Source organism: Berghia stephanieae, chromosome 4 (genome assembly GCF_034508935.2).
Source record: "Berghia stephanieae isolate SIO BIC M18660-M18661 chromosome 4, UCSD_Bste_1.3, whole genome shotgun sequence".
Classification (NCBI taxonomy): Eukaryota; Metazoa; Mollusca; class Gastropoda; order Nudibranchia; family Aeolidiidae; genus Berghia; species Berghia stephanieae.
In genome coordinates this window covers 63601760-63622233 of record NC_088363.1, presented here as the reverse complement: position 1 = coordinate 63622233, position 20474 = coordinate 63601760, and the positions used below count along the sequence as shown (strand labels likewise).

Genomic DNA, 20474 nt, shown 5'->3' with positions numbered 1-20474 from the left:
AAATAGAAATGGATTGGTCTTACTTTCAGAAACCCAACAACAGACATTACGAGACAAGCTGTGAACTGGAACCCTCAGGGAAAAAGGAAGTTTGGTAGGCCAAAGAAAACTTGGAACGAAACGGAAAGGAAAAAACTAATTACAAAGCGGACGACAATTAGTGTTGTGTTCCCAGTCTCTTTATTGACATATGTGTGTTTGGTGTATAAGCTTTATGTTCACAATAAGATTGGAACCTATGATTTTGTGCTCCAAGGCCACGTCGTGCCAACCGTAACCGGTACCGTCTTGTATTTAGACAAATAGCGAACGTATGTTTTTCAAGAAGAATTTGGGGATATATTATCCTAACATTCTACAGAGCGTGAAATAGTCTACACCCAGCTAAGTCATCACACATCACCAGATTTGATACGAGTCTCCAATGATAATAATAATAATAATATTATTACGGCTTTAAAAGGGTTGAACAGGAACAAAGAAGGAATATATTTTACATACGTTGGGTGTTCCACACCAGTGACCATGTATCAAGGCAATGGGTTGAGTCATCTTAAATCTGGTCGTTTTTTTTACACCAACACGATCGCTTGATAATAGTAGTGTTGATATTGTCGGGTCGGCGGGGAGATGGAGCCGAGATGCTTCGCCTTTGTGAGACAGTAGGGCGTGAAACACGCGTATAACATGCTTTAAAGATAATTAATATAACTATAACATTGTGATTTTGGTCTTTCTTCCTCCGTCCTCCCACCCCGTCCTTCTCTTATTACTTCTCTCTTCTTCTCTTCGTCTCCGCTCCTCCTCTCCTCATCATTATCATCATCATCCTCATCCCGTCTCCCTCCGTCATCATCATCATCATTATCATCATCTCCTCATCCCCTGCTACCATCACCGTCTCTCACATTTCCTTCTCACCTCATCATCCTCACTCTCTATTTTTTACTGCAAACCTACAATGGCAATGTCACATCGCAAGTATATGACAATATCTGCAAAGTAAAGTATTATAGTGTTCTGTTGTAACATGGTTGTAACTTAGTTCCATATACCCACAGACCCCCCCCCCCCCCCCCCCCCATCCCAGATACATTTTTAAAATGTATCATTCTCCAATATCCGGAGGGTCTCATACTTTCTGGGAGGTGCGAAGAGCAATCATCATTATTACTGGAGTATGTGTAAACCCCCTTTCATACCTTCATCCATTGTACGCACAAAGCAAGCAGAAATATTTTGGACAACCTTCCCTCCACTACCCCTTCTCTTGAACTTTTGCCCCTTGCTATTTTTTCCCCTTTTTATTCAGCATTCATATTTCCTTTTCTTTCTTTCTTCTTTATATTTACATATTTTATCAAGAAAGAAACAGACCTAATGTTCACTACAGGGCAAATTCTAACATTCTTGTTGAGACGTGTTGTAATTAGACATTTCTCCACGGTATACATTTTTTTAATACTCGTTCCTCGTAGTTCCGCATACTTTTGCCCGATCTGTCCACTAACATCACCCCCCCCCCCCCCCCCCCCCCCCCATCCCCACTCCGCAGCCGCATTAAAAATAAATAATCCCTGTAACTTTTCATTTACGTTGTTAAATAATGGCGGTTGATTGTAAAAACCTGTCAACTTATAACACTTCGCAGTCGTTTAAAAATCTACTCAACTCCCGATTTACCAAGGATGGACTCGTTTGCCCTACTGCCATCTATTCTTTTTATACACTTACCATTCACACACACACACACACACACACACACAGAGAGAGAGAGAGAGAGAGAGAGAGAGAGAGAGAGAGAGAGAGAGAGAGAGAGAGAGAGAGAAAGGAGAAAAAGAATGAAAGAGAGAGAGAGAGGAGAAAAAGAATGAAAGAGAGAGAGAGAGAGAGAGAGAGAGAGAGAGAGAGAGAGAGAGAGAGAGAGAGAGAGAGAGAGAGAGAGAGAGAGAGAGAGAGAGAGAGAGAGAGAGAACGAGTGAGAGAGATGGATAGAGAAAGAAAGAGATAGATAGATAGATAGATAGATAGAGAGAGAGAGAGAGAGAGAGAGAAGAGAAGAGAAAAAGAGTGAAAGAGAGAGAATGAGAGACAAAGAGAGAAATAGAGAAAGAAAGAGATAGATAGATAGATAGATAGATAGATAGATAGATAGATAGATAGATAGATAGAGAGAGAGAGAGAGAGAGAGAGAGAGAGAGAGGTATTGTTGATAATTTCTCGTGTAAATCCTTTTTTCTATATTTTCCATCAACACTCATTTGATTCCATCTTTTTACTTGCTTACAATGAACTGTTACTCCTCTGTCCACTCCCCTCCCCCCCCCCCCCCCCCCCCCCCTTCCCCCCATCTACTTTGATACAACGGGCTTCTTCTTTTACAATATGAACTACAAAGTTAATTAATACAAATCTGAATTTAGTCGTGGGTGGAAAGAAAACAAACTCAGACACACTCCAAAAAAAAAAAAAAGAAGAAGAAAAAAAATAGAGAAGACATTTCTACACGTATCCAGAATAACGATATATTTGTGTTTATTTTGATGTTGCCAAGGAATGTTTGATACCTTGGGGAAAATGATTGCACATTAAAGAGATTTTGTTTATGAGGCAAATAGTATCTATCGTCGAAGTTTGGGTGTGAGGAAAACCTCTACACATTTGTTAATTCTCTCTCTCTCTCTCTCTCTCTCTCTCTCTCTCTCTCTCTCTCTCTCTCTCTCTCTCTCTCTCTCTCTCTCTCTCTCTCTCTCTGTCATTCTATTTCACTCTCTAAAAGATATGGGGCAGTCCCATTCCTAGCGATATTCACAGGACAGATATAATGTGACAGTTATGGTCTCTCTTTACCTACCTTTACGGCGAGTCGTAATCTCATAATAAAGTTATTTGCTTTCTACATATTTATATAAGGTGAAGTATTTTGATTCACCGTCTTCAGTTCGGTGCAGGAAGCAGAATAATTAATAAAATAAAGTTGAAATTAATGGGGGGGGGGGGGGGGGGGGGGGGGGGGGGAGAAACACATTTAATTCAAGGATTTTTCAAAGTAGTTTGTTTTGGATTGAAAACGGGAATAATGCAATGTTGATATGTGACCCATCTCCCTTAAACGGTATTACATTTCCGATTTTCATATTTTTTCTTGTATTCTGCTGTATATTTTATTTTATTATTATCTTAAATTAGCTTCGAAATTTAATTTTATCAATTAGTTCATGATGATGTATACATCTTTGTTAATATAACGATGACTGATGTGTAACATGATGATTTCCATTCAGGACCAATAAAGTATTTCCTATCTTATCTTACGCCATGGTGGTTTAGAAGCTAAAAATTGAATTTGTAGTCAAAATATGAAACTTGGGTTCAGTTTCTTATGTTTTAGTTAAGAGAATGAACATCATTTCTTAAAATTACGAAACTTGAAATTCCACTTTACTTTTCATTTATTTAACTTTAAAATCCCCCGTTTTCAGGAAATGGGTCAGATATTATTATTACTATGTCATTGAGGTGTTTTTCATCGTATATCATTTTCTACAACAGTGCCACGTTTACATTGATTCACAAGGTTGACTTAAAAGGAAATGTGAAACACGGTAATAATATTATTATAGACGACAGACGAATTATATTGAGAAAGCGCCATCAGACTGGATTAAATGAGTGCGTATGTTGTGATGTTACAAATCGTTCAACATCAATATTAGCGCTCGCCAGCTGTTGTTGCACATAGTTGTTTGTTTTGTTGTCGCTGTTGTTGTTGTTGTTGTGATTGCGGCTCGATATTTCACTGGATGTGGTGGTTTATTTCAACATGGAATGGATAATATAATATGATTTGTTCATGAGAAAACGTTAAAGACAAGACGTGATGCCTTATTACTATGACATCAGTATGTTTCGGTGGTTTACGGGCCGGTCGAAACGTAGGAAGCGAACGGATACCTCTCCACCGTCTACATTAATCACACATCATCATCATCATCAACACTCGAGGCCTATGACCAGCTTGCGGTAAGTCATCTTATGCTAAATTAGATTTGTCACCGAAGTTCAAAGAAATTCTATTGCTGAAAGTCGAGATATCACATACATTGTGATATTTAAATAGAATCCAATAGTCTGATGTCACGTCCGCGCAGCAACGAGCAGCTTGGTTCCAAACAAAGAAAATCGGTACTATTTATTCTTCTTGATGGGTATAACTATTTCACATGTTATGTGATCAGAATGTATAAAAGTCAAAATATGATCAGATTTTTAATGTTTTTCTCCTCTGGATACACTTTTTTGCTCGTCGGAGAAGTATTTCATAAGGGCGTCCGCCATTGTTCCGATAGTTTAGAACCAGTTACTAAGTTACTATGCGTCATTACGAGGGAAGTGATGTCACGATTATTGAAGCCTATTGCATTTGTTAAAGATACGACCAGACTATCCTAAATTGAATATGGGTGTTGAAACCTACAACAGTAGCAGTTTACCGGGATATATTATTATATTCATCGTAATGATATCATATACTTCGTAGTGGTTGAGTGGGGTGAAATGGTGGGCACTTGCAGTGTCTTCTGCCCACCTATATCTGTTTTTCTGAGTTGCGTTTGTCTTAGAATGGGATTACTTCGTTTTTCCTGACACTAACAGGAGCGCTTGACTCAGAGTCAAATGTTTTGATAGGTGATATTTTTTCCTTGTAAATTATTTCTCTGTTTTGAACTGAATGTTATATTTTTTTGTTTTGAATATATCTTGAATTCCACTCGGTGGGACCCGTGCTGGTGTCTTGATGAGACTTATAGTTGGTCTCAAAGTAATTACTTTGATGGTATGCTCTTGGAATCTGCAAGTCCCCATTGGAACCAATTCACCTTTTTCTTACTTTCTCTTGGGTGCGTAAATTGTAAATCTAGAATCTTCTTCCATTTTACTGGCGTTGAAATGACCTAAATGTGTCGCAATCACCGTAATACCCTTAAAAAACAAAAACAAACATAACTCGTATTGAGGAACTCTGAGAGATACCAGGAGTTGTATAATATATAGCATCTTACTGCCTCTCTGTTGATAGGCAAAAGTAACAACTGATTTGTTCTTATCATTATAATTGACTTAAGTTAGGAAGAAGCGTGACTCGTTCAACCGATTCCACCTTATATCTCTCGCCATGCGTATTATTATTATTATTATTATTATTATTATTATTATTATTATTATTATTATTATTATTATTATTATTATTATTATTATTATTATTATTATTATTATTATTATTATTATCATTATTATTATTATTATTATTATTATTATTATTATTATTATTATTATTATTATTATCATTATTATAATTATCATCATCATCTAATGGACATTATTTCAATTTTAATACTCTGAATCTGTTTGCAGGAAAGAAAAAAAAAAAGAAAACGAAGATAAACAATTGCAATGATTTAGAGGCTTTTAAGTGCTCTCGCCCAAGACTAAAATTGGCAGCCTTGCTTGCAGGTGTTATAAAATAGAAATTATTTAGCAAAGCGGCAGACTTAAAAGCCGCAATAAATAATGTTAATTTTAATTTTAGATATTGCGTGATGAATCAAAGCTTAGACGAACTCCGGGCGCTGAATCTAGTCACCTTGTTGACGTCAAATGATTTCTAGCGTGTAATTGTTTTATTGTTATGTCCACGCATAAGACAAAAAACCCCTATGGTTTTAATCGAAAATTTAAGATTTATTCACTATGTCATTGATTGTTTTTATATCTAACACACTGCGAAAGGGTAGCTATTATTTTACAATCTTATTGCTCGGTTATTTTATTCATTTAAATTATATTATATTCGCATTAATGTAATTTTTTCTTCTTCAGTTTTTAACCCTGCTCAATGTGCTCGCTTCTGAATATTCCATTTGGGACTAAATTCATTCTCACTTCCTACAGTCCAAGTCGCTTGTTGAGTGCTTCTCGTTTTCATTTGAAAATTTGTTTTATTATTGAACGAATCCACTAAGCAAAAATTCTTAATTACATTTGTCGTTTTTGAGGTGTCATGGGCGACCTCAGCGCAAATTTGTTCTTTCATAGATAGAGTTAAGCATTGCTCCAGGACAGCTTTTACTGTATTAAATAAATATAATTTGTTGAGTGCCTCTGGCATGGTGTATTGAGGAACTTGCTTGTAAAACAGTATTTTTAATTGGAAAAAAAATTAGGACATTGTGAAGTGTCTCTAAATTTTTATCCCCTTAGATTTTGACCAAAAGCTGATTCCTCTCTACCCCCTTTACCCCCACCCGCTAATTTTTGTTTTCAAATATAAACACCATCCTTAATTTCATCTTTGAATCTATGGGAATGTCGTTTAGATAGAAAATTCCCGTTAAATTGAAATGGGGGAAAAAAACATGTTTCGTGTAAACGTGTTAATTAGATGAAGGCCTTAATTTTCACGATTTTTCTGGATAGAAATGCAAATGCCTTTTCTTGTTTTTCTGTCCCCGCACCCGACAGATGGAATTTCGAACTTGTTAAAAATAATCAAATATTAATGACATTGCAGAAACATAATAGTTATTAACGAAGAAATGTAAAGATAGATAATATTTATTGAACGCAAACACTCATGCCCACTTTTTCATTACCAGGCTCACCGCTCTTTCCCACATGTATGGAGTCGAATCCAGCAGTATTGTAGGCGCTATTACAGTGCTTTTAGACAAAAACGCAGGTACAGGAGGGGGGGGGGTGTTGGGTATGGGTCCAGAGAGAGAGAGAGAGAGAGAGAGAGAGAGAGAGAGAGAGGAGAGAGAGAGGAGAGAGAGAGAGAGAGAGAGAGAGAGAGTGAATGTGTGCGTGTATATATATATATATATATATATATATATATATATATATATATATATATATATATATATATATATATATATAAGAATGTTTATTATTATGGGCTTAGTAAAAGCAAATATTTAACATTTAGGAAAATCGTGCCAAAGTGTGATTCACACAGATAAAATAGTTTATATCTATTCACTCATTGAATTCGCTGACTGATCCGAACCAATGTAATCTTGAACGTTGCTAATGATGATCGCGACTGTTTATGAAGTGTGAACGGATTATAGATTTGTTTTGATCAGATGAAATTATGGCCATCTATTGTCTATGAGTATGAACAAAAGGGAATTCTACATTTTTCTGCCAAAAAAAAAAAAAATAAATAAATAAAAAAAAAGGAAAAAAAATTATCCCAAAAGCTGTGGGGAAATTATAGTATGGAGATGAGACGGCCAAATATTAAATTACTATTTTTCTCATTAGCGCTCCGGTGTTTTGAGGCAATGTCATAATCGGATAATATTTTTAAAAATATAACAGTAGTTAAGTTGGATATTTTGAAGTAACTATCTAGATGGGTATTTTCATTGCACACCTTTCATTTTAAAGGAAACTCACACTTTCAGCCCTTTTATTATTACTGCTAGACTCTCTGGGGAATTTTTATTTTATTTTAAAAGTTTTATGCCTCCGCGGATGCGTACATTTGCATTGTATTGTATACACAATGTACTCCTAATACCGCTCTCTTTTGCGTTTTAATCAGTATTGGTCAATTTGGTGAAGGCTATGTTTCAAACGTTGTTAACTCAAAATCTAAGGTGAAAATGATACAATGCAAAACAAGGCAGTGAGTAAAATACAAGAAAAAATCATTCCCCCAAAATGTATTTTCCTCCACCATGGACGAAAGATTAGACCTCCAGGACCTGGCGACAATGGTTGAGGAAGGCTGAACATTTTTGGATAATGTTACTGTATTTTGGTACTGTATCATACATACACCACCGTCTTAGATTTTTATCTTACACCAGTATTTTTTTTTTTAATAAGGGGAGGGTTTGGGGGGGGGGGGGTGGACTTTGTCAAAGTGGTGCTGCCAGGGCATTTATTTACCCTTGAAAGAGTTATGCCAAGAAACTCCCCGACTCTTTGTGTCTTCAGTTTCTCATTTTGTCTCTCTCTCTCTCTCTCTCTCTCTCTCTCTCTCTCTCTCTCTCTCTCTCTCTCTCTCTCTCTCTGTGTACGTGTGTGTGTGTGTGTGTGTGTGTGTAAAAGTATATTATATTTTAAAAATCTATTTTGTGTGGTAGCGACATTATGATATAGGCTAATATTTAATTCTTTGTTTTCACACGCGAATTAAAAAAAAAAAAAGATAAGGTTATAAGGAATAGTCTACTGCTCTTTTTTTTTTTTTTTGACAAGGATGAAAGAAAATATAAAATGTATTACATACTTATCTGAGTCCGGATTCCGACTGCCCTGTTTGTTATTACAGACCGCCGATGCGTGAATACTTGAGAAATGTCTTCATCAAGACTACTTGAGAAATTTCTTTATCAAGACAACTATTACAATAATTATTGGATAGGTAACCGGTCAGCTGGAAGATGTAGAGAACTAGGCCAAAAAAATATTTATAGTGACTGAATGAAGTTACATAACAATCAAATATGCCGACGTAATAATGTATACCAACTCAGTCTTTGTGTTTGGATACTAGATAAATGGGTGTAGGTTAAAATAACTTATATTTTTCCCTAAATATTATGGGAGAAATGTATGTCACATCACTTATATATTACGTAATAAGGGTCAAACCATAGAAATTAGGTCTCGATTTCAGTATAAATATGGGATGCTGTGGTCAGTGAAAATATAGATAGATAGATGGTGGGACACGTGTTTTCTTTCTCGATTTGTGGTGTAGTTCTATATTCCGTGTCTTTCCCTTTTATTGACGATTGTTAGGTATTTAGGTTTATCATAATATGCGTGTTATTGAAAGATGTGTGTCCATAATAATATTAATAAATATTGGTTTTTAATTAATTGAAATATATTTGACTAAATAAACAAATATTTTGATTGAAAAATTAGAAATGTGTGTATGAACACTTTTAAATGAGCTATGGGCTATTGATTTTTTTTTAAAAAGTCAAATCAAGTCATATGCTTCTGAATTTTATCCAGTGTAAAAAGCCTAAAAGAAATGTTGACATTTGGATCTATTTATTTAATATATCAATATTAAGCAAACTTTTTTGGTCAAAATGAGAAAATTGTGTTGCTGTTTTTTCTGTTTAAAAAAATATTATCGATGTGCGACAGATTGTACCAAAGATCCCTCTATTCGAATTTGGAAATGAATTTTGTTGAATCTTGGCGTCTTTTTTATGTCGACGTTCATTTTTGTCAGTGTCGAACACCAAACCAAGGCCGTTGACTGGACATGATCCAAGTGATTCAATCACGCACTTTTAGAGTTAGATTGTTTTGTGTTCGCGTTTTTGTGAAGATATAAAAATTCTATTCAAGGATTTGACGTTATTATCTATGACTCTGCTAGAAATTATCCTAGTTTTTGGTATGCCTTGAAATTGACCCAACTTAAAACGTTTTAACTGTTAATACACATTCCAAAACAAGTAAACCGTATTTAAAGTGAAAGTGTTGAGAATTCAGCCTTGAAGACCACATGATAAATATTTGTAAAGGGAAAGGCATTTAAAACTTTGGAGTCAGATGTTCCAACGTGCAACCTTTAGATAGTATACACTGGCAAATTTGAAACTTAATTGACATGTCTGAAAATTCTGTGTTATTTAAAAAAAAAAAAAACAATCATAAAACGCGACATGCTCTTAATTTCTAATTTGATAAGAAGAATAAGAAAAAAGTTGCTTTGTCAGATAAAGTAAATAATGAAAAACAGACGTGAACCCAAAGGCACTGCCGCATGTTGCATTCATTCCCCCTTTTATTGTGTTGGTGACAACAAAAATCAATACATTTTTTTGTTGAGACCTTGCAGAACTCAGTCGTAATCTTACAAAGCACTTTTCTTTCTCTTAATCTTGACAAGAAAACTTTCACTTTGAATATCAATCGATTAAATTAACCCCCTACTTGTCAAATAGTCTCAAACCTGCGACGTTGAAGTCTCAGGTTTAAAGCTTTTTTTTTTTTTTTTTAAGTTGAGGGTCATTTTAACCGACATAAACGTTTAATTGAAATAAAAAATATGTTTTGTCGGAAAAAGGCCTGTACTCGTGAACATTTCAAAGGGTGAAAAGAGAGAAAAAAAAGTTAATGCACATTTTTTTTTTTTTGATTGAATGAAGTTGAAGTTGGAGCTAAGAGTGATCACTCTCTTTTATGTTGTATTCTTTACATATTCATATTATGCAGGAAAGATTGGAAATTAATCGTGTGCGCTCTGTTGAAATTGGAATATTGGGGTGGAGTTCATGGAGTAGAAATAAACTTGAGTTCCTTTTCGTGAAGATGATTATTTGATGATAGTGATAGAAATGTTAATGGTAATGATGTTGTTGATAATAATAATTACAATAACAATGACAATGATAATAATAATAATAATAATAATAATAATAATAATAATAATAATAATAATAATAATAATAATAATAATAATAATAATAATAATAATAACAGTAATAATAATAATAATAATAATAACAGTAATAATAATAATAATAATAATAATAATAATAATAATAATAATAATAATAATAATAATAATAACAGTAATAATAATAATAATAATAATAATAATAATAATAATAATAATAATAATAATAATAATAATAATAATAATAATAATAATAATAATAGTGATAATTATGATGATGATGATGATGATGATGATGATGATGATGATGATGATGACAATTGTTTTAAATAAAAAATGGAATAAAATAACTTCTTTTAAACCGGATAATAACACTTCGGCTGGGTTTTGATTTTATAACTAAAGAGAACGGATTTGTGTACATAATAATTTATCTTCTCTTCTAGTAGAATAAGTCGGAAAGTCATTCAATTTAATCAATAAAAGTATACACGTATAAATTTAAATACTTTTACCCCCTTTGCATGTAAAGCTATTGGAGAGGGTACAGGACGGATTTTATTGGCCAGTGTACTTGACGTCCCGCGTATGTATTCAGTATTCAGATAGAAAATAAGACAAAACGATTAACGATAACAAAGTACACGAAATAAGACAAAAAACTATTCACGATAACGAAGTATAACGGTGGATTCATAATGCGACAGAAAGGAGATTTCGTGTATCTGCCACCACTACCACACCATAATGCATATTATTATTATTATTATTATTATGGTCGGAGTCCTTGTCCAGGACACCCGGTCGTCGTGAACAGCCTTACAGCATCAACAACCTCCCCCTACTGTACAGGACTGGGACCGACTACCATATGCTGCTGTGATTTATGTCCTGCAATGCGAATAACTGCTTTTACAGTACATGCACCGTATGGGTGAGGGATTGTAACATGCCTTTTTTATGTATAGTTCACTCTTTTTTGATAGAGTCCATCATGATCATGCTTTTAACGTTTTTTTTTTTTTTTTTGTATCTGTAGGGATTCCGTCTTGGTAGGCTACTACTACTACTACTACTACTACTACTACTACTACTACTACTACTACTACTACTACTACTACTACTACTACTACTACTACTACTACTACTACTACTACTACTACTACACTACTACTACTACTACGTCTGACGCGCGTCCTGTCGTTGATGCTTCTGGTTTGGGTGGGTTTACAAATTTTATTATTATTTTTTAAATAGTCTCTGCAGCACAATTTTATAAGTCAGTGGCAATGGGATGTGTTCGTTGAAGAATCAATTTAAACATGTGAAATGAATGCAAAGATTCATGGCTTGACATCACATATTTCACATTCTCCAAAAAGTAAATATGAAGTTAAACGGGGGTTGGAATTCCATTAGGGCGAGGGGAGGGGGGGGGGGTGGCTGCTCGTGGACCGATGCGTTTTTATTGGTCCACACCAGCGCCATCTAAAACCAGTCAGAATCCACATCATTTCTATCTCTTCTATTCCTATAATTGTCCTTTTCACTTGGTTTTGTGTCCTTGTTCTACAATTAAGCCATTTGGTTTTACCCGGGCCAGTCTGGAGTCTTCCTGGTAGGGAGACAGACGGCTTTATCTTTTTGTGAGAGACCTCCCCCCCCCCCCTCCCCTTTTAAATCCTCTCTGTTTTATTGTGCGCATTTAAAACTAACTTATTGACATGCTTTTTTGGTAACAATTTGAATGTACCAGGTTCTTGTATTAGTGTCAAACTAAAATGTTAAGTAGTCTCAAACTAGTCATACGCATAGCTTGTTCTTGGATCTACTTCTGTTCTCCGTTGGAACCAGTCCCTTCTGTCTTCCTTTCTCTTGGTTAGTTGAACATGCAGATCTGACATAACTTTCTCATTATCTTCCTTTACGCTTGAAAAGACCTTATACTTATAGTGTCGTAAGGGATGTAAATCCCTTCCCCCTCCCCCTTCATCTCCTTTATTTATTTTAAAGAGATTACAACACCCACTCCTCAAACCCACCCCCACCCTCCCGATTCCCCAACTTTCACATATGACAAATGAGTTGGAGTTTTAGTATATACAAAATAATTGGGTGAAATAAACCTGTCATAAAATGAATAGATACTAGAGCGTCTATAAACCTCTCTCTACTGTGATTTTTAAAAAAACCCTACAAGTCTAGGTAGGTTGATTGCAATCAAGTTCAAAATCAAGAGATGCTCAAAAAAATACAATTCACTAAAGGAGAGAATGCAAGAAGGATCACTCTATGAGATATCAGTTTACAAATAGGAATTGAAGTCCGACACATTTCTCTACTTGATTGGTCATCAGTAAACGCTGATGGTTTTTCTTCAACTATTAAGATGAAATTTCTTCTCATAGAGGATGATGCTGTTGTGAATTGATAGGTACATAAAAACGTTATTGTTTGAAGATTCATATTAATTATTTTTTTTCAATTTTCAATTTTTGTTTCTAGTTTGGATTCATTGATGAACCTAGACAGGAGTCACATTCACGATATCAGCTTACGAAACGCCCCTTGGTATCAGGCAGGATTGGCCAGGTAAGAAATAATCCATACTGAAATAGTTATATTTTGATTATATCAACAAAGTGAAAAATAGGAAGAAAAAAAAACATTAAAAAAAAAATAAATAAATAAATGAATCAATAAATAAATGAAATAAATATGTAAATAAATAAATAAATGAATAGATGCATTCACACAAAAAATAAATAAATGAATAGATACGTTCACAAAAAAAAATAAATGAATAAATAAATAATAAATAAAAATAGAAAAAAAGAAAGAAAGGAGAAAAAAAAATTAAAAATAAAAGAAAAACAAACTTTCCTGAACAAAATGAACACTGGTTGTGCAAAATGTTTTTGTAGATTCTATTCTCAACATTTTTTAATTATTTATATTTCCAATTTATTATTCAAGTCAAACTTGAACAATTTCATGCCATTCTTTTAGCTTGTCTCATGAATAAAAATACAAAACTGCATACATATGTCCATTTGTCAAGGCTGAGGGGAATGGATTTGATGATTGGAACCACGTTATGAATTATGTGGCAAAGCTTGAATAGATTTCGTAATCGAATGGCATTCTGGTGGACAAACTCTAATATAAAAAGTAGTCCTTCAGAGCCATGAGACCCATGGAGCCGGAGTTTATCCCAGTATCTATCGCGTGAAACAGTCAATAGCAATTGCTTGTTATCCTTTGGATAGGATGCTTGTCTATTGCAAAGTCATTGCTGGGTGGATAGGCGGGTCAGAAAAAATCTCGACTGCACCCGAGATTGATCTCAGACCCTTTGCGTGTGAAGCGAGTGCTCTGCCAATTGAGCTGTTAGGATCCTCACTTTAATTTAATATTTTTAGTTAATTCAGTTTTTATATAGCGCAATATCCATTAAAGGTGCCAAAGCGCTTTACAAGTGGATTATTGCCCGAAGCCTTTGGATAAAGTAATCTTTTTATATTCTTCCCATTCAGATTTATTATTGTATTTCTTGGTGGCTGATGAAGAAGTTCAGCCTAAAATAATCCTTTTTGTATTTTTATTTTCTTCAGTTGTCTTTGTTCTATACCTTTAAAGGATAGATACTTTTACAGGATAAATGATTTCATAGACGTAAAGCAAATAAATTTTTCATAAAACCTGTAGTGATGCAAGAAAACATTTAAAAACAAAAAGAAAATTAAAAAAAAATATCTTATTGTATTGTACGTAACGATGCTTATGTAATCATTAATAGAACATTTATGAGGAACATTCCTATTAAAACAATGCTCAGTGCAGTTAACAATGCTACAGCAGGCCATATGGAATCCAAATTACGATTTCATAATGTCCAAATCAGCTGCTAGATGCTTTTATTTTACTGAAATTTATATAATATCTGCAGCTGGCTGTAATTTTAATCTTCCAATTGTGCATTATGTATATTTGCCACATGATGTATGTATTACACATGGAATGTTTAAGTATGCCCATAGCAAATTTTTGACGTCCATGTGTTTAAAGGTTATTTTAAAAAATACAGATTTTGGGGGTTTTTTTTCCTTTCTTTGTTTTTGCAAATGTTTACCTCAATGAAGAAAATTGTACATAGGAGCTGATTATTTATTTTGCATCAGGTGTTTTAAAGTGAATTATTATTATTATTATTATTATTATTATTATTATTATTATTATTATTATTATTATTATTATTATTATTATTATTATTATTATTATTATTATTATTATTAATATTATGATAGCCTGAGTAGAGTGGGGTAATGAGTTTAAAATGCCTTGCCCAGGACACAACACTGGGGCCAAGGATTGTGTTAACTGTCACCCATCTCATCATGCCCAACATTGCTTGACATTGTTACAAAATACACTTGTTTCCTGTTCCAAGCTTTCCACCTCCAAGTCTTAAAAATCAACACTCCCTTACTTATGATTGTCTCATCTCTTTCATTTAGGGAAATTGCCCTTGATATTCTTCAGCAAGAAGAAGTGGGTGCCTTCATTGTCAGAGACAGCTCAACTCATCCAGGCTGTTTCGCTCTGTCCGTCCGTGTCCCCAAGTTTGAAAACTCCTCTGGCATATCACACTACCTCATTTTGAGAACACATAGAGGAGTTAAATTAAAGGTGAGAGGCATAAAATCTCGGTTACAATATTAAATATATCACAATGCATTTTGGTTTGGTTTTATTTGACCAGAAAAAGATGTTTTTACCATCTTTATTAGAAAACATTTAATATTACAATCCATTCCGGATAATCGCAACACCTTGGGATCAGCGAAAATGTTGGGATTAACCGAAGTCGAGTTTTCAGTCCACTATCGCAACATTTTACACATATATAGTAAACTCAACCCAGTTGTTGTAAACATTGTTCTTAGTCCACCACATACAGAGCAATATGATTGAAATATAAACCATATGGCAGCCCTGTATTTTTTTTTTCAAGCAAATGCAGCTTTAATGCGAGTTGACATCTTATTCGGATTAAATTCCCTCAAAGAGATTAGCCGTGGTGAGAGACAATAAATCTCACCAAACTCGTTGGTCACAATGCACAGTTGTCAATCCCAAAACAAAGGAAATCGCTCAGTCTCTCATTACAACTGTCATTGTCTACCTGTTGTAAAAACTATGCCCAGACCCCCTCGCCTCCTATTTAATGGCCACAGATGATATCACAAACCCATATTGCAAAGCCCAGTCCTCTTTTGTTAATAATAGAGTGGTGACACGCTAATGTAGCATTAAATCCCGCTCACTCTCGATTTTTCAACTTGTCACATATTCTTCCATGATGAAATTTTATCATGATGTTTTGTTTGATTGATTTCTTGAATTTACCACTTTTTGAGGCCGAAAAGTTTTTTTGGTTAACCGAAGTTTGTTGCAATTAACCAGTGACTTTTATATAGAATTAATTCTGTTTCTTGGGAAATGTTGCTATTAACCGAAAGTTGCGATTAACAGAGTTGCGATTATCTGGAGTGGACTGTAGTATTATATGATCCAATAATCCATCTCTTACAACACCCAACCTGCAAAAAATGGGACAATATCTTTTTTGTGACTTCTCTGGCTATCCAGTAATGAGGTCTTTTGTGGAAAGAAGGTACTTTACTATAGACAAGCGTTCTATACAAATGGTAGTGAGTAATTGTCTTTTTAATGACAGGAGTATAATCTGACTCCATGGGTTAAACGGCTTTAAAGCACTGCTTTTTTTTTAAAGATTTAATTGATCATACATCACAAATTTTAAAAGAATACTTTTTATCTTTAAAAAATAAATTCTCATTTTCTTGTACATTTCAAATTTTTTAGCAAATTCAATGAATAAGTCGATGAATGACCTCCTCTTACTACTGAAATTAAAATTGTCAATTTAGGAAATTGTGATGGACGATGCTTCATGAGTGTAAATATCAAATGGTTCATTGACCTATCATATCCCTAGCTTACACTTAAAGAAAAAAAAAGCCAAGAATAAGAAAATTGAAGGAAAGGAGCTGAGATATTGAAGGTGGCCAGTCAAGAAGAGTTTAGTCCTTTTTTAAAAAATAGGATAAAAGGCAGTAGAGGAAGGCTTGAACTGACAAAGAATTCTATGTATGAGAGATGTGATTGTCTATGGGGCCGTGAGAATAGGAAAGAAAAAGAAAACCCACATAGCTCCCACCATATCATAACAAGGACAATGCTTGTTTCTCTATTCACAAGTGATCACTCATGCATGCGATTTCTTGTCAAATGATTGAGTGTCCTGTTTTATACATTTTTTGGAAAGGGTGAGGGAGGGATGTTGCTTTGGCTTAGATAAAAGATTAGAGTTCCTGATTGAAAAGTCTTTAGAATTCAGGGACGTGGAATACAATTGACATGGTTCTGGAGTGACTGAGTAATGTATATATAATCCTATGAGAAATTGAAGATGTTTGTTTTGTTTCAAATCACTCAAGACATGTTAAAAAACCCTTTTGTGTAAAGTTGAGGAAGTTACATAGAATCGCCATCAATCTTCAATGATTTTAATTAGCGCCTTCTGAGTCCGAAGCTCTTTAGCTCTGAACATTAATTTGTCTGAAAATTACAATTTTGGCTCGCCCTCTTGTCAGCTAGTCATCGTAAGAAAACTATATCAGTTGTTTGTTTTGCTCATTTTTTTTTTTTTTACTTTTTTTACAGGGGGTGGGAGGTGGGTAGGAGGGGGAGAGGGGAGGGGTATGGAGCAAAGAATTGATCTCAAGTAATTTTGCTTTTGTTAGTCAATTTTGTTTCAATCTTAATTGGCACATGTGTTTTCAGAAGTAATATTTTAAAATAATGGAGATAGAGAAATAAAAAGATAATAAAGCCACATTGGCAGGCATATTTTAGATTGTCACCTGTTTATCTTAAATACACTTGCTTCTGCCAGGCCTTTTAACTTCTGGCAAGTAGGAAAATAGTGTATTGAGGACTTTGTAGAACTGGGGGGTAATTTTGGTGCCTTTAACGTGTGTAAAAACAGAAAGTAACAATTGCTCTCTATCAACTGCTAAGGACACTGAATTATAACATAGTGCTTTATTCTGATTTAGGTGAGACCCAGTGACCCACTGTTGGATGGACAGCAGAAGTTTTGAACACAGTGATAAGATAACACTTAACATTGGTATCAAGTTTTCATTGTCAATACTAATTACCAGCCCTGTGCAGTGCAAAGATTCATCTGTGATGTTAATGACATGCAGATCATTCTTTTTAAAAAAAATTTGACCTTGAAAAAGAGACTCGAAAACATTTGCTTTTGGTTTATTGATAGTACAAAATTGGGTACTTTTGGATCATTGATTATCAACAATATTTGATAGAGAAACCTTACAACACTTGGAATTAATCCATTTTTAGCATGTTTATTTCTTTTGTTTTATCTGTTTTCCATTTAACTGATATTTATTGTAGTCTCGTTCAGCATTCTATTTGTTATTAATGTGATTGAAATTGACATTGTCTTTTTTTTTCATTAAAAAAAAAAAACATCAGGGCCTTGAGAAAGAATGGTCAACCCTACATGCTTTGGTCATTCATCATACAGTCATGAGGGAAATGCTGCCATGTACTCTACGATTGCCCAAAACAGCACCTCCTATGTCATCAGATGAAATCCGGTCAAGTGGTGATGGAATGGAAAGGGGAGATAATTACACAGATATGTCAACAGCACATGCAGGAGGGGCAGGTCACCCCCCTCTTCTGAGGGTGCTCAGTGGAGGGAAAAACTTCTGAATTTTTAAAGTCTTGTTATTTATCACAAAGCAGTGTCATAATTATTGTATAATTGAAACAAATATTGACGGTAGAGTACAAAATTGGTAGCATTTGAAGAAGACAGATTAAAGGTGATCTCATCTCACATTGAGAGGGATTTGAAATTTGTTGGGTTTTTTGTTGTTGTTACCCATAAGTTGTTTAGGTATGTAGTGAGCAAGAAAACTGGTGTGAGGATCAGAAATCACTGCACCCACACCTTGCATACACTCAGAATGTAAGCAGTCAACGAAACCAGAACATGATGCATGTATTACATACCCACAAGGTCTTTGTCACTTTTCACAGCTGCATCATTTATTAACTCGCCCTTCTTTCAACAGCCTATACTATGATGCTAGTTGAATTTGAGTCTTGTACATATCATACTGTTTAGAATCATTGTTGATAGATTAGCATGAATAGTTTAAAGAAATTGTATCGGAATCTGATATAGATTCAATAGATTCACAAATCCAAACGGTAGCATGCAATTACTATCATCTGTTTCTTGCTATAGAAACCGGGATAAACTGCGGCTCCATGTACCTAATGGATCTGAAGGACTACTTTTCATAAATTTTGTTAAATGTCAACTAAGATTACATTATAACCTAACCTTGTGTTTCATTTGATTCCTGTATAATGATCTGATTTGTGATTTGTTTTCAGAAATTTCAACAAACAACAAGACAATTTTGATTGTATTTCATTAAGGAAACTCATACAAACTCCTGCAAAATCTTTATCATCCTTTCAGCAAGCATCCAAAATTATTATTTTTCTTCAACTAGATTTTTTGTTTGATATTGATTCATTGAGGTAGTTGATACGATTCAAGATAGTTTTTGTTTTTTAATTTATTGATTGTAGCAAAAAAGACTGTCGAACTTTAAATATATACTACGGATTAAATTCCAATTGGAATTTTATGTTAATAATTTAAATGTATGTTGAATGAAATTATTAAATTGGACAACTTAATAATAATAACCAAAAAAAGTAATGAGGCAGCGATATGGTTTATCATGAGATGGAAAAAGCTGATAAATTGCCAACCACTAACTTACACACAGCCAAGTGCGAGAATCCAACTCGTGAATGAGCTTACCCTCAAAACCTTTACCTTTTCTCTGTAATATATCAATGTGCTGAAAGGTATTGTTTTGTATGGTGAAATGACCTTTTAAATGGAAACACATGCTTTCCATATGTGTACGTTAGATGAAGTGCTGTTGAATATTGTTTTATATGTTCAGATTTTTTCTTTTTCTTTCTTTCTTTCTTTCTTTTTTCTTTTTAAATCAAAGCTACTGCCCACTTTTTCTTTTTAATCTTTTAAAGCGGGTTGACTTATAAATAGATTATATTTGTTTAAAAGTTCATGTTACAAGACTACATATATCATGTCCTATATGGGATATTTTGGTTACTTTTTCAATTGTGAAAGAGATCTCATCTCGTGCTAAATGATATTAAGCTTGAAGATATCCACTCTACCACCATTCATATGTCCAATATTTATGTATATACTAAATACTTACCATGTAGTATGTCCTCCCACTTCCATCGTGTTTCATCTTACCTGTATTTTAGTCAAATCCACTAGGAAATCAACTTTGACCTCTAGCAACCATGAAGGTAACCCAAAAAGAGATAAAAATCAACAAATGTAAAGATTTATAGCTTCGTAACTGCCACAATTAAGACAAAATGGTAAAGAGAAAATAACTTCTTGATTGTTAACTCAATCTCCTAGGTCTGTAATATCTAGGGAATCCCGATAGCCCAGTTGGTAGAGCACTCACTTCACATGCAAAGGGATCAAGATCGATTCCGGTTGCAGTCGAGATTTTTTCTGACCCCCCTTGTCCACCCAGCAGTGAATGGGTAGCTGAGTCTTGGCAGAAAGTACTTTGCAATAGACTAGTGTCCTATCCAAAGGATAGCAAGCAATTGTCTGTTTCATGTAATAAAAAATGGGATAAACTCTGGCTCCATGGCCCAATGGCTCTGAAGGACTAATAATTTTTTCTCAGTAATATCTAGCTGCCAGAAGTTTTTTTTTCTGTTTGTCTTGGTAAGACACCAAGATGTTACTTGTTTTAAAATGTTATATTGATTTATAGACTGACATTCAAGCTGCCAGATATTTTTTTATGGCTGATTCATATGG

General features: G+C 34.2%; 1 protein-coding gene across 1 annotated transcript in view; it reads left to right on the top strand.

The window, feature by feature from the left end:
* The window catches only part of LOC144971003 (uncharacterized), a 46558-nt gene extending 26532 nt beyond the window's left edge, over window positions 1–20026 (top strand). Inside the window, exons 12-14 of the mRNA XM_078911281.1 lie at window positions 12950–13036; window positions 14962–15133; window positions 18035–20026. Of these exons, the coding sequence (XP_078767407.1) occupies window positions 12950–13036; window positions 14962–15133; window positions 18035–18277 (502 nt within the window). The 3' untranslated portion in view covers window positions 18278–20026. The remainder of the gene's footprint in view (window positions 1–12949; window positions 13037–14961; window positions 15134–18034) is intronic.
* The last annotated feature ends 448 nt before the right edge of the window (window positions 20027–20474 follow it).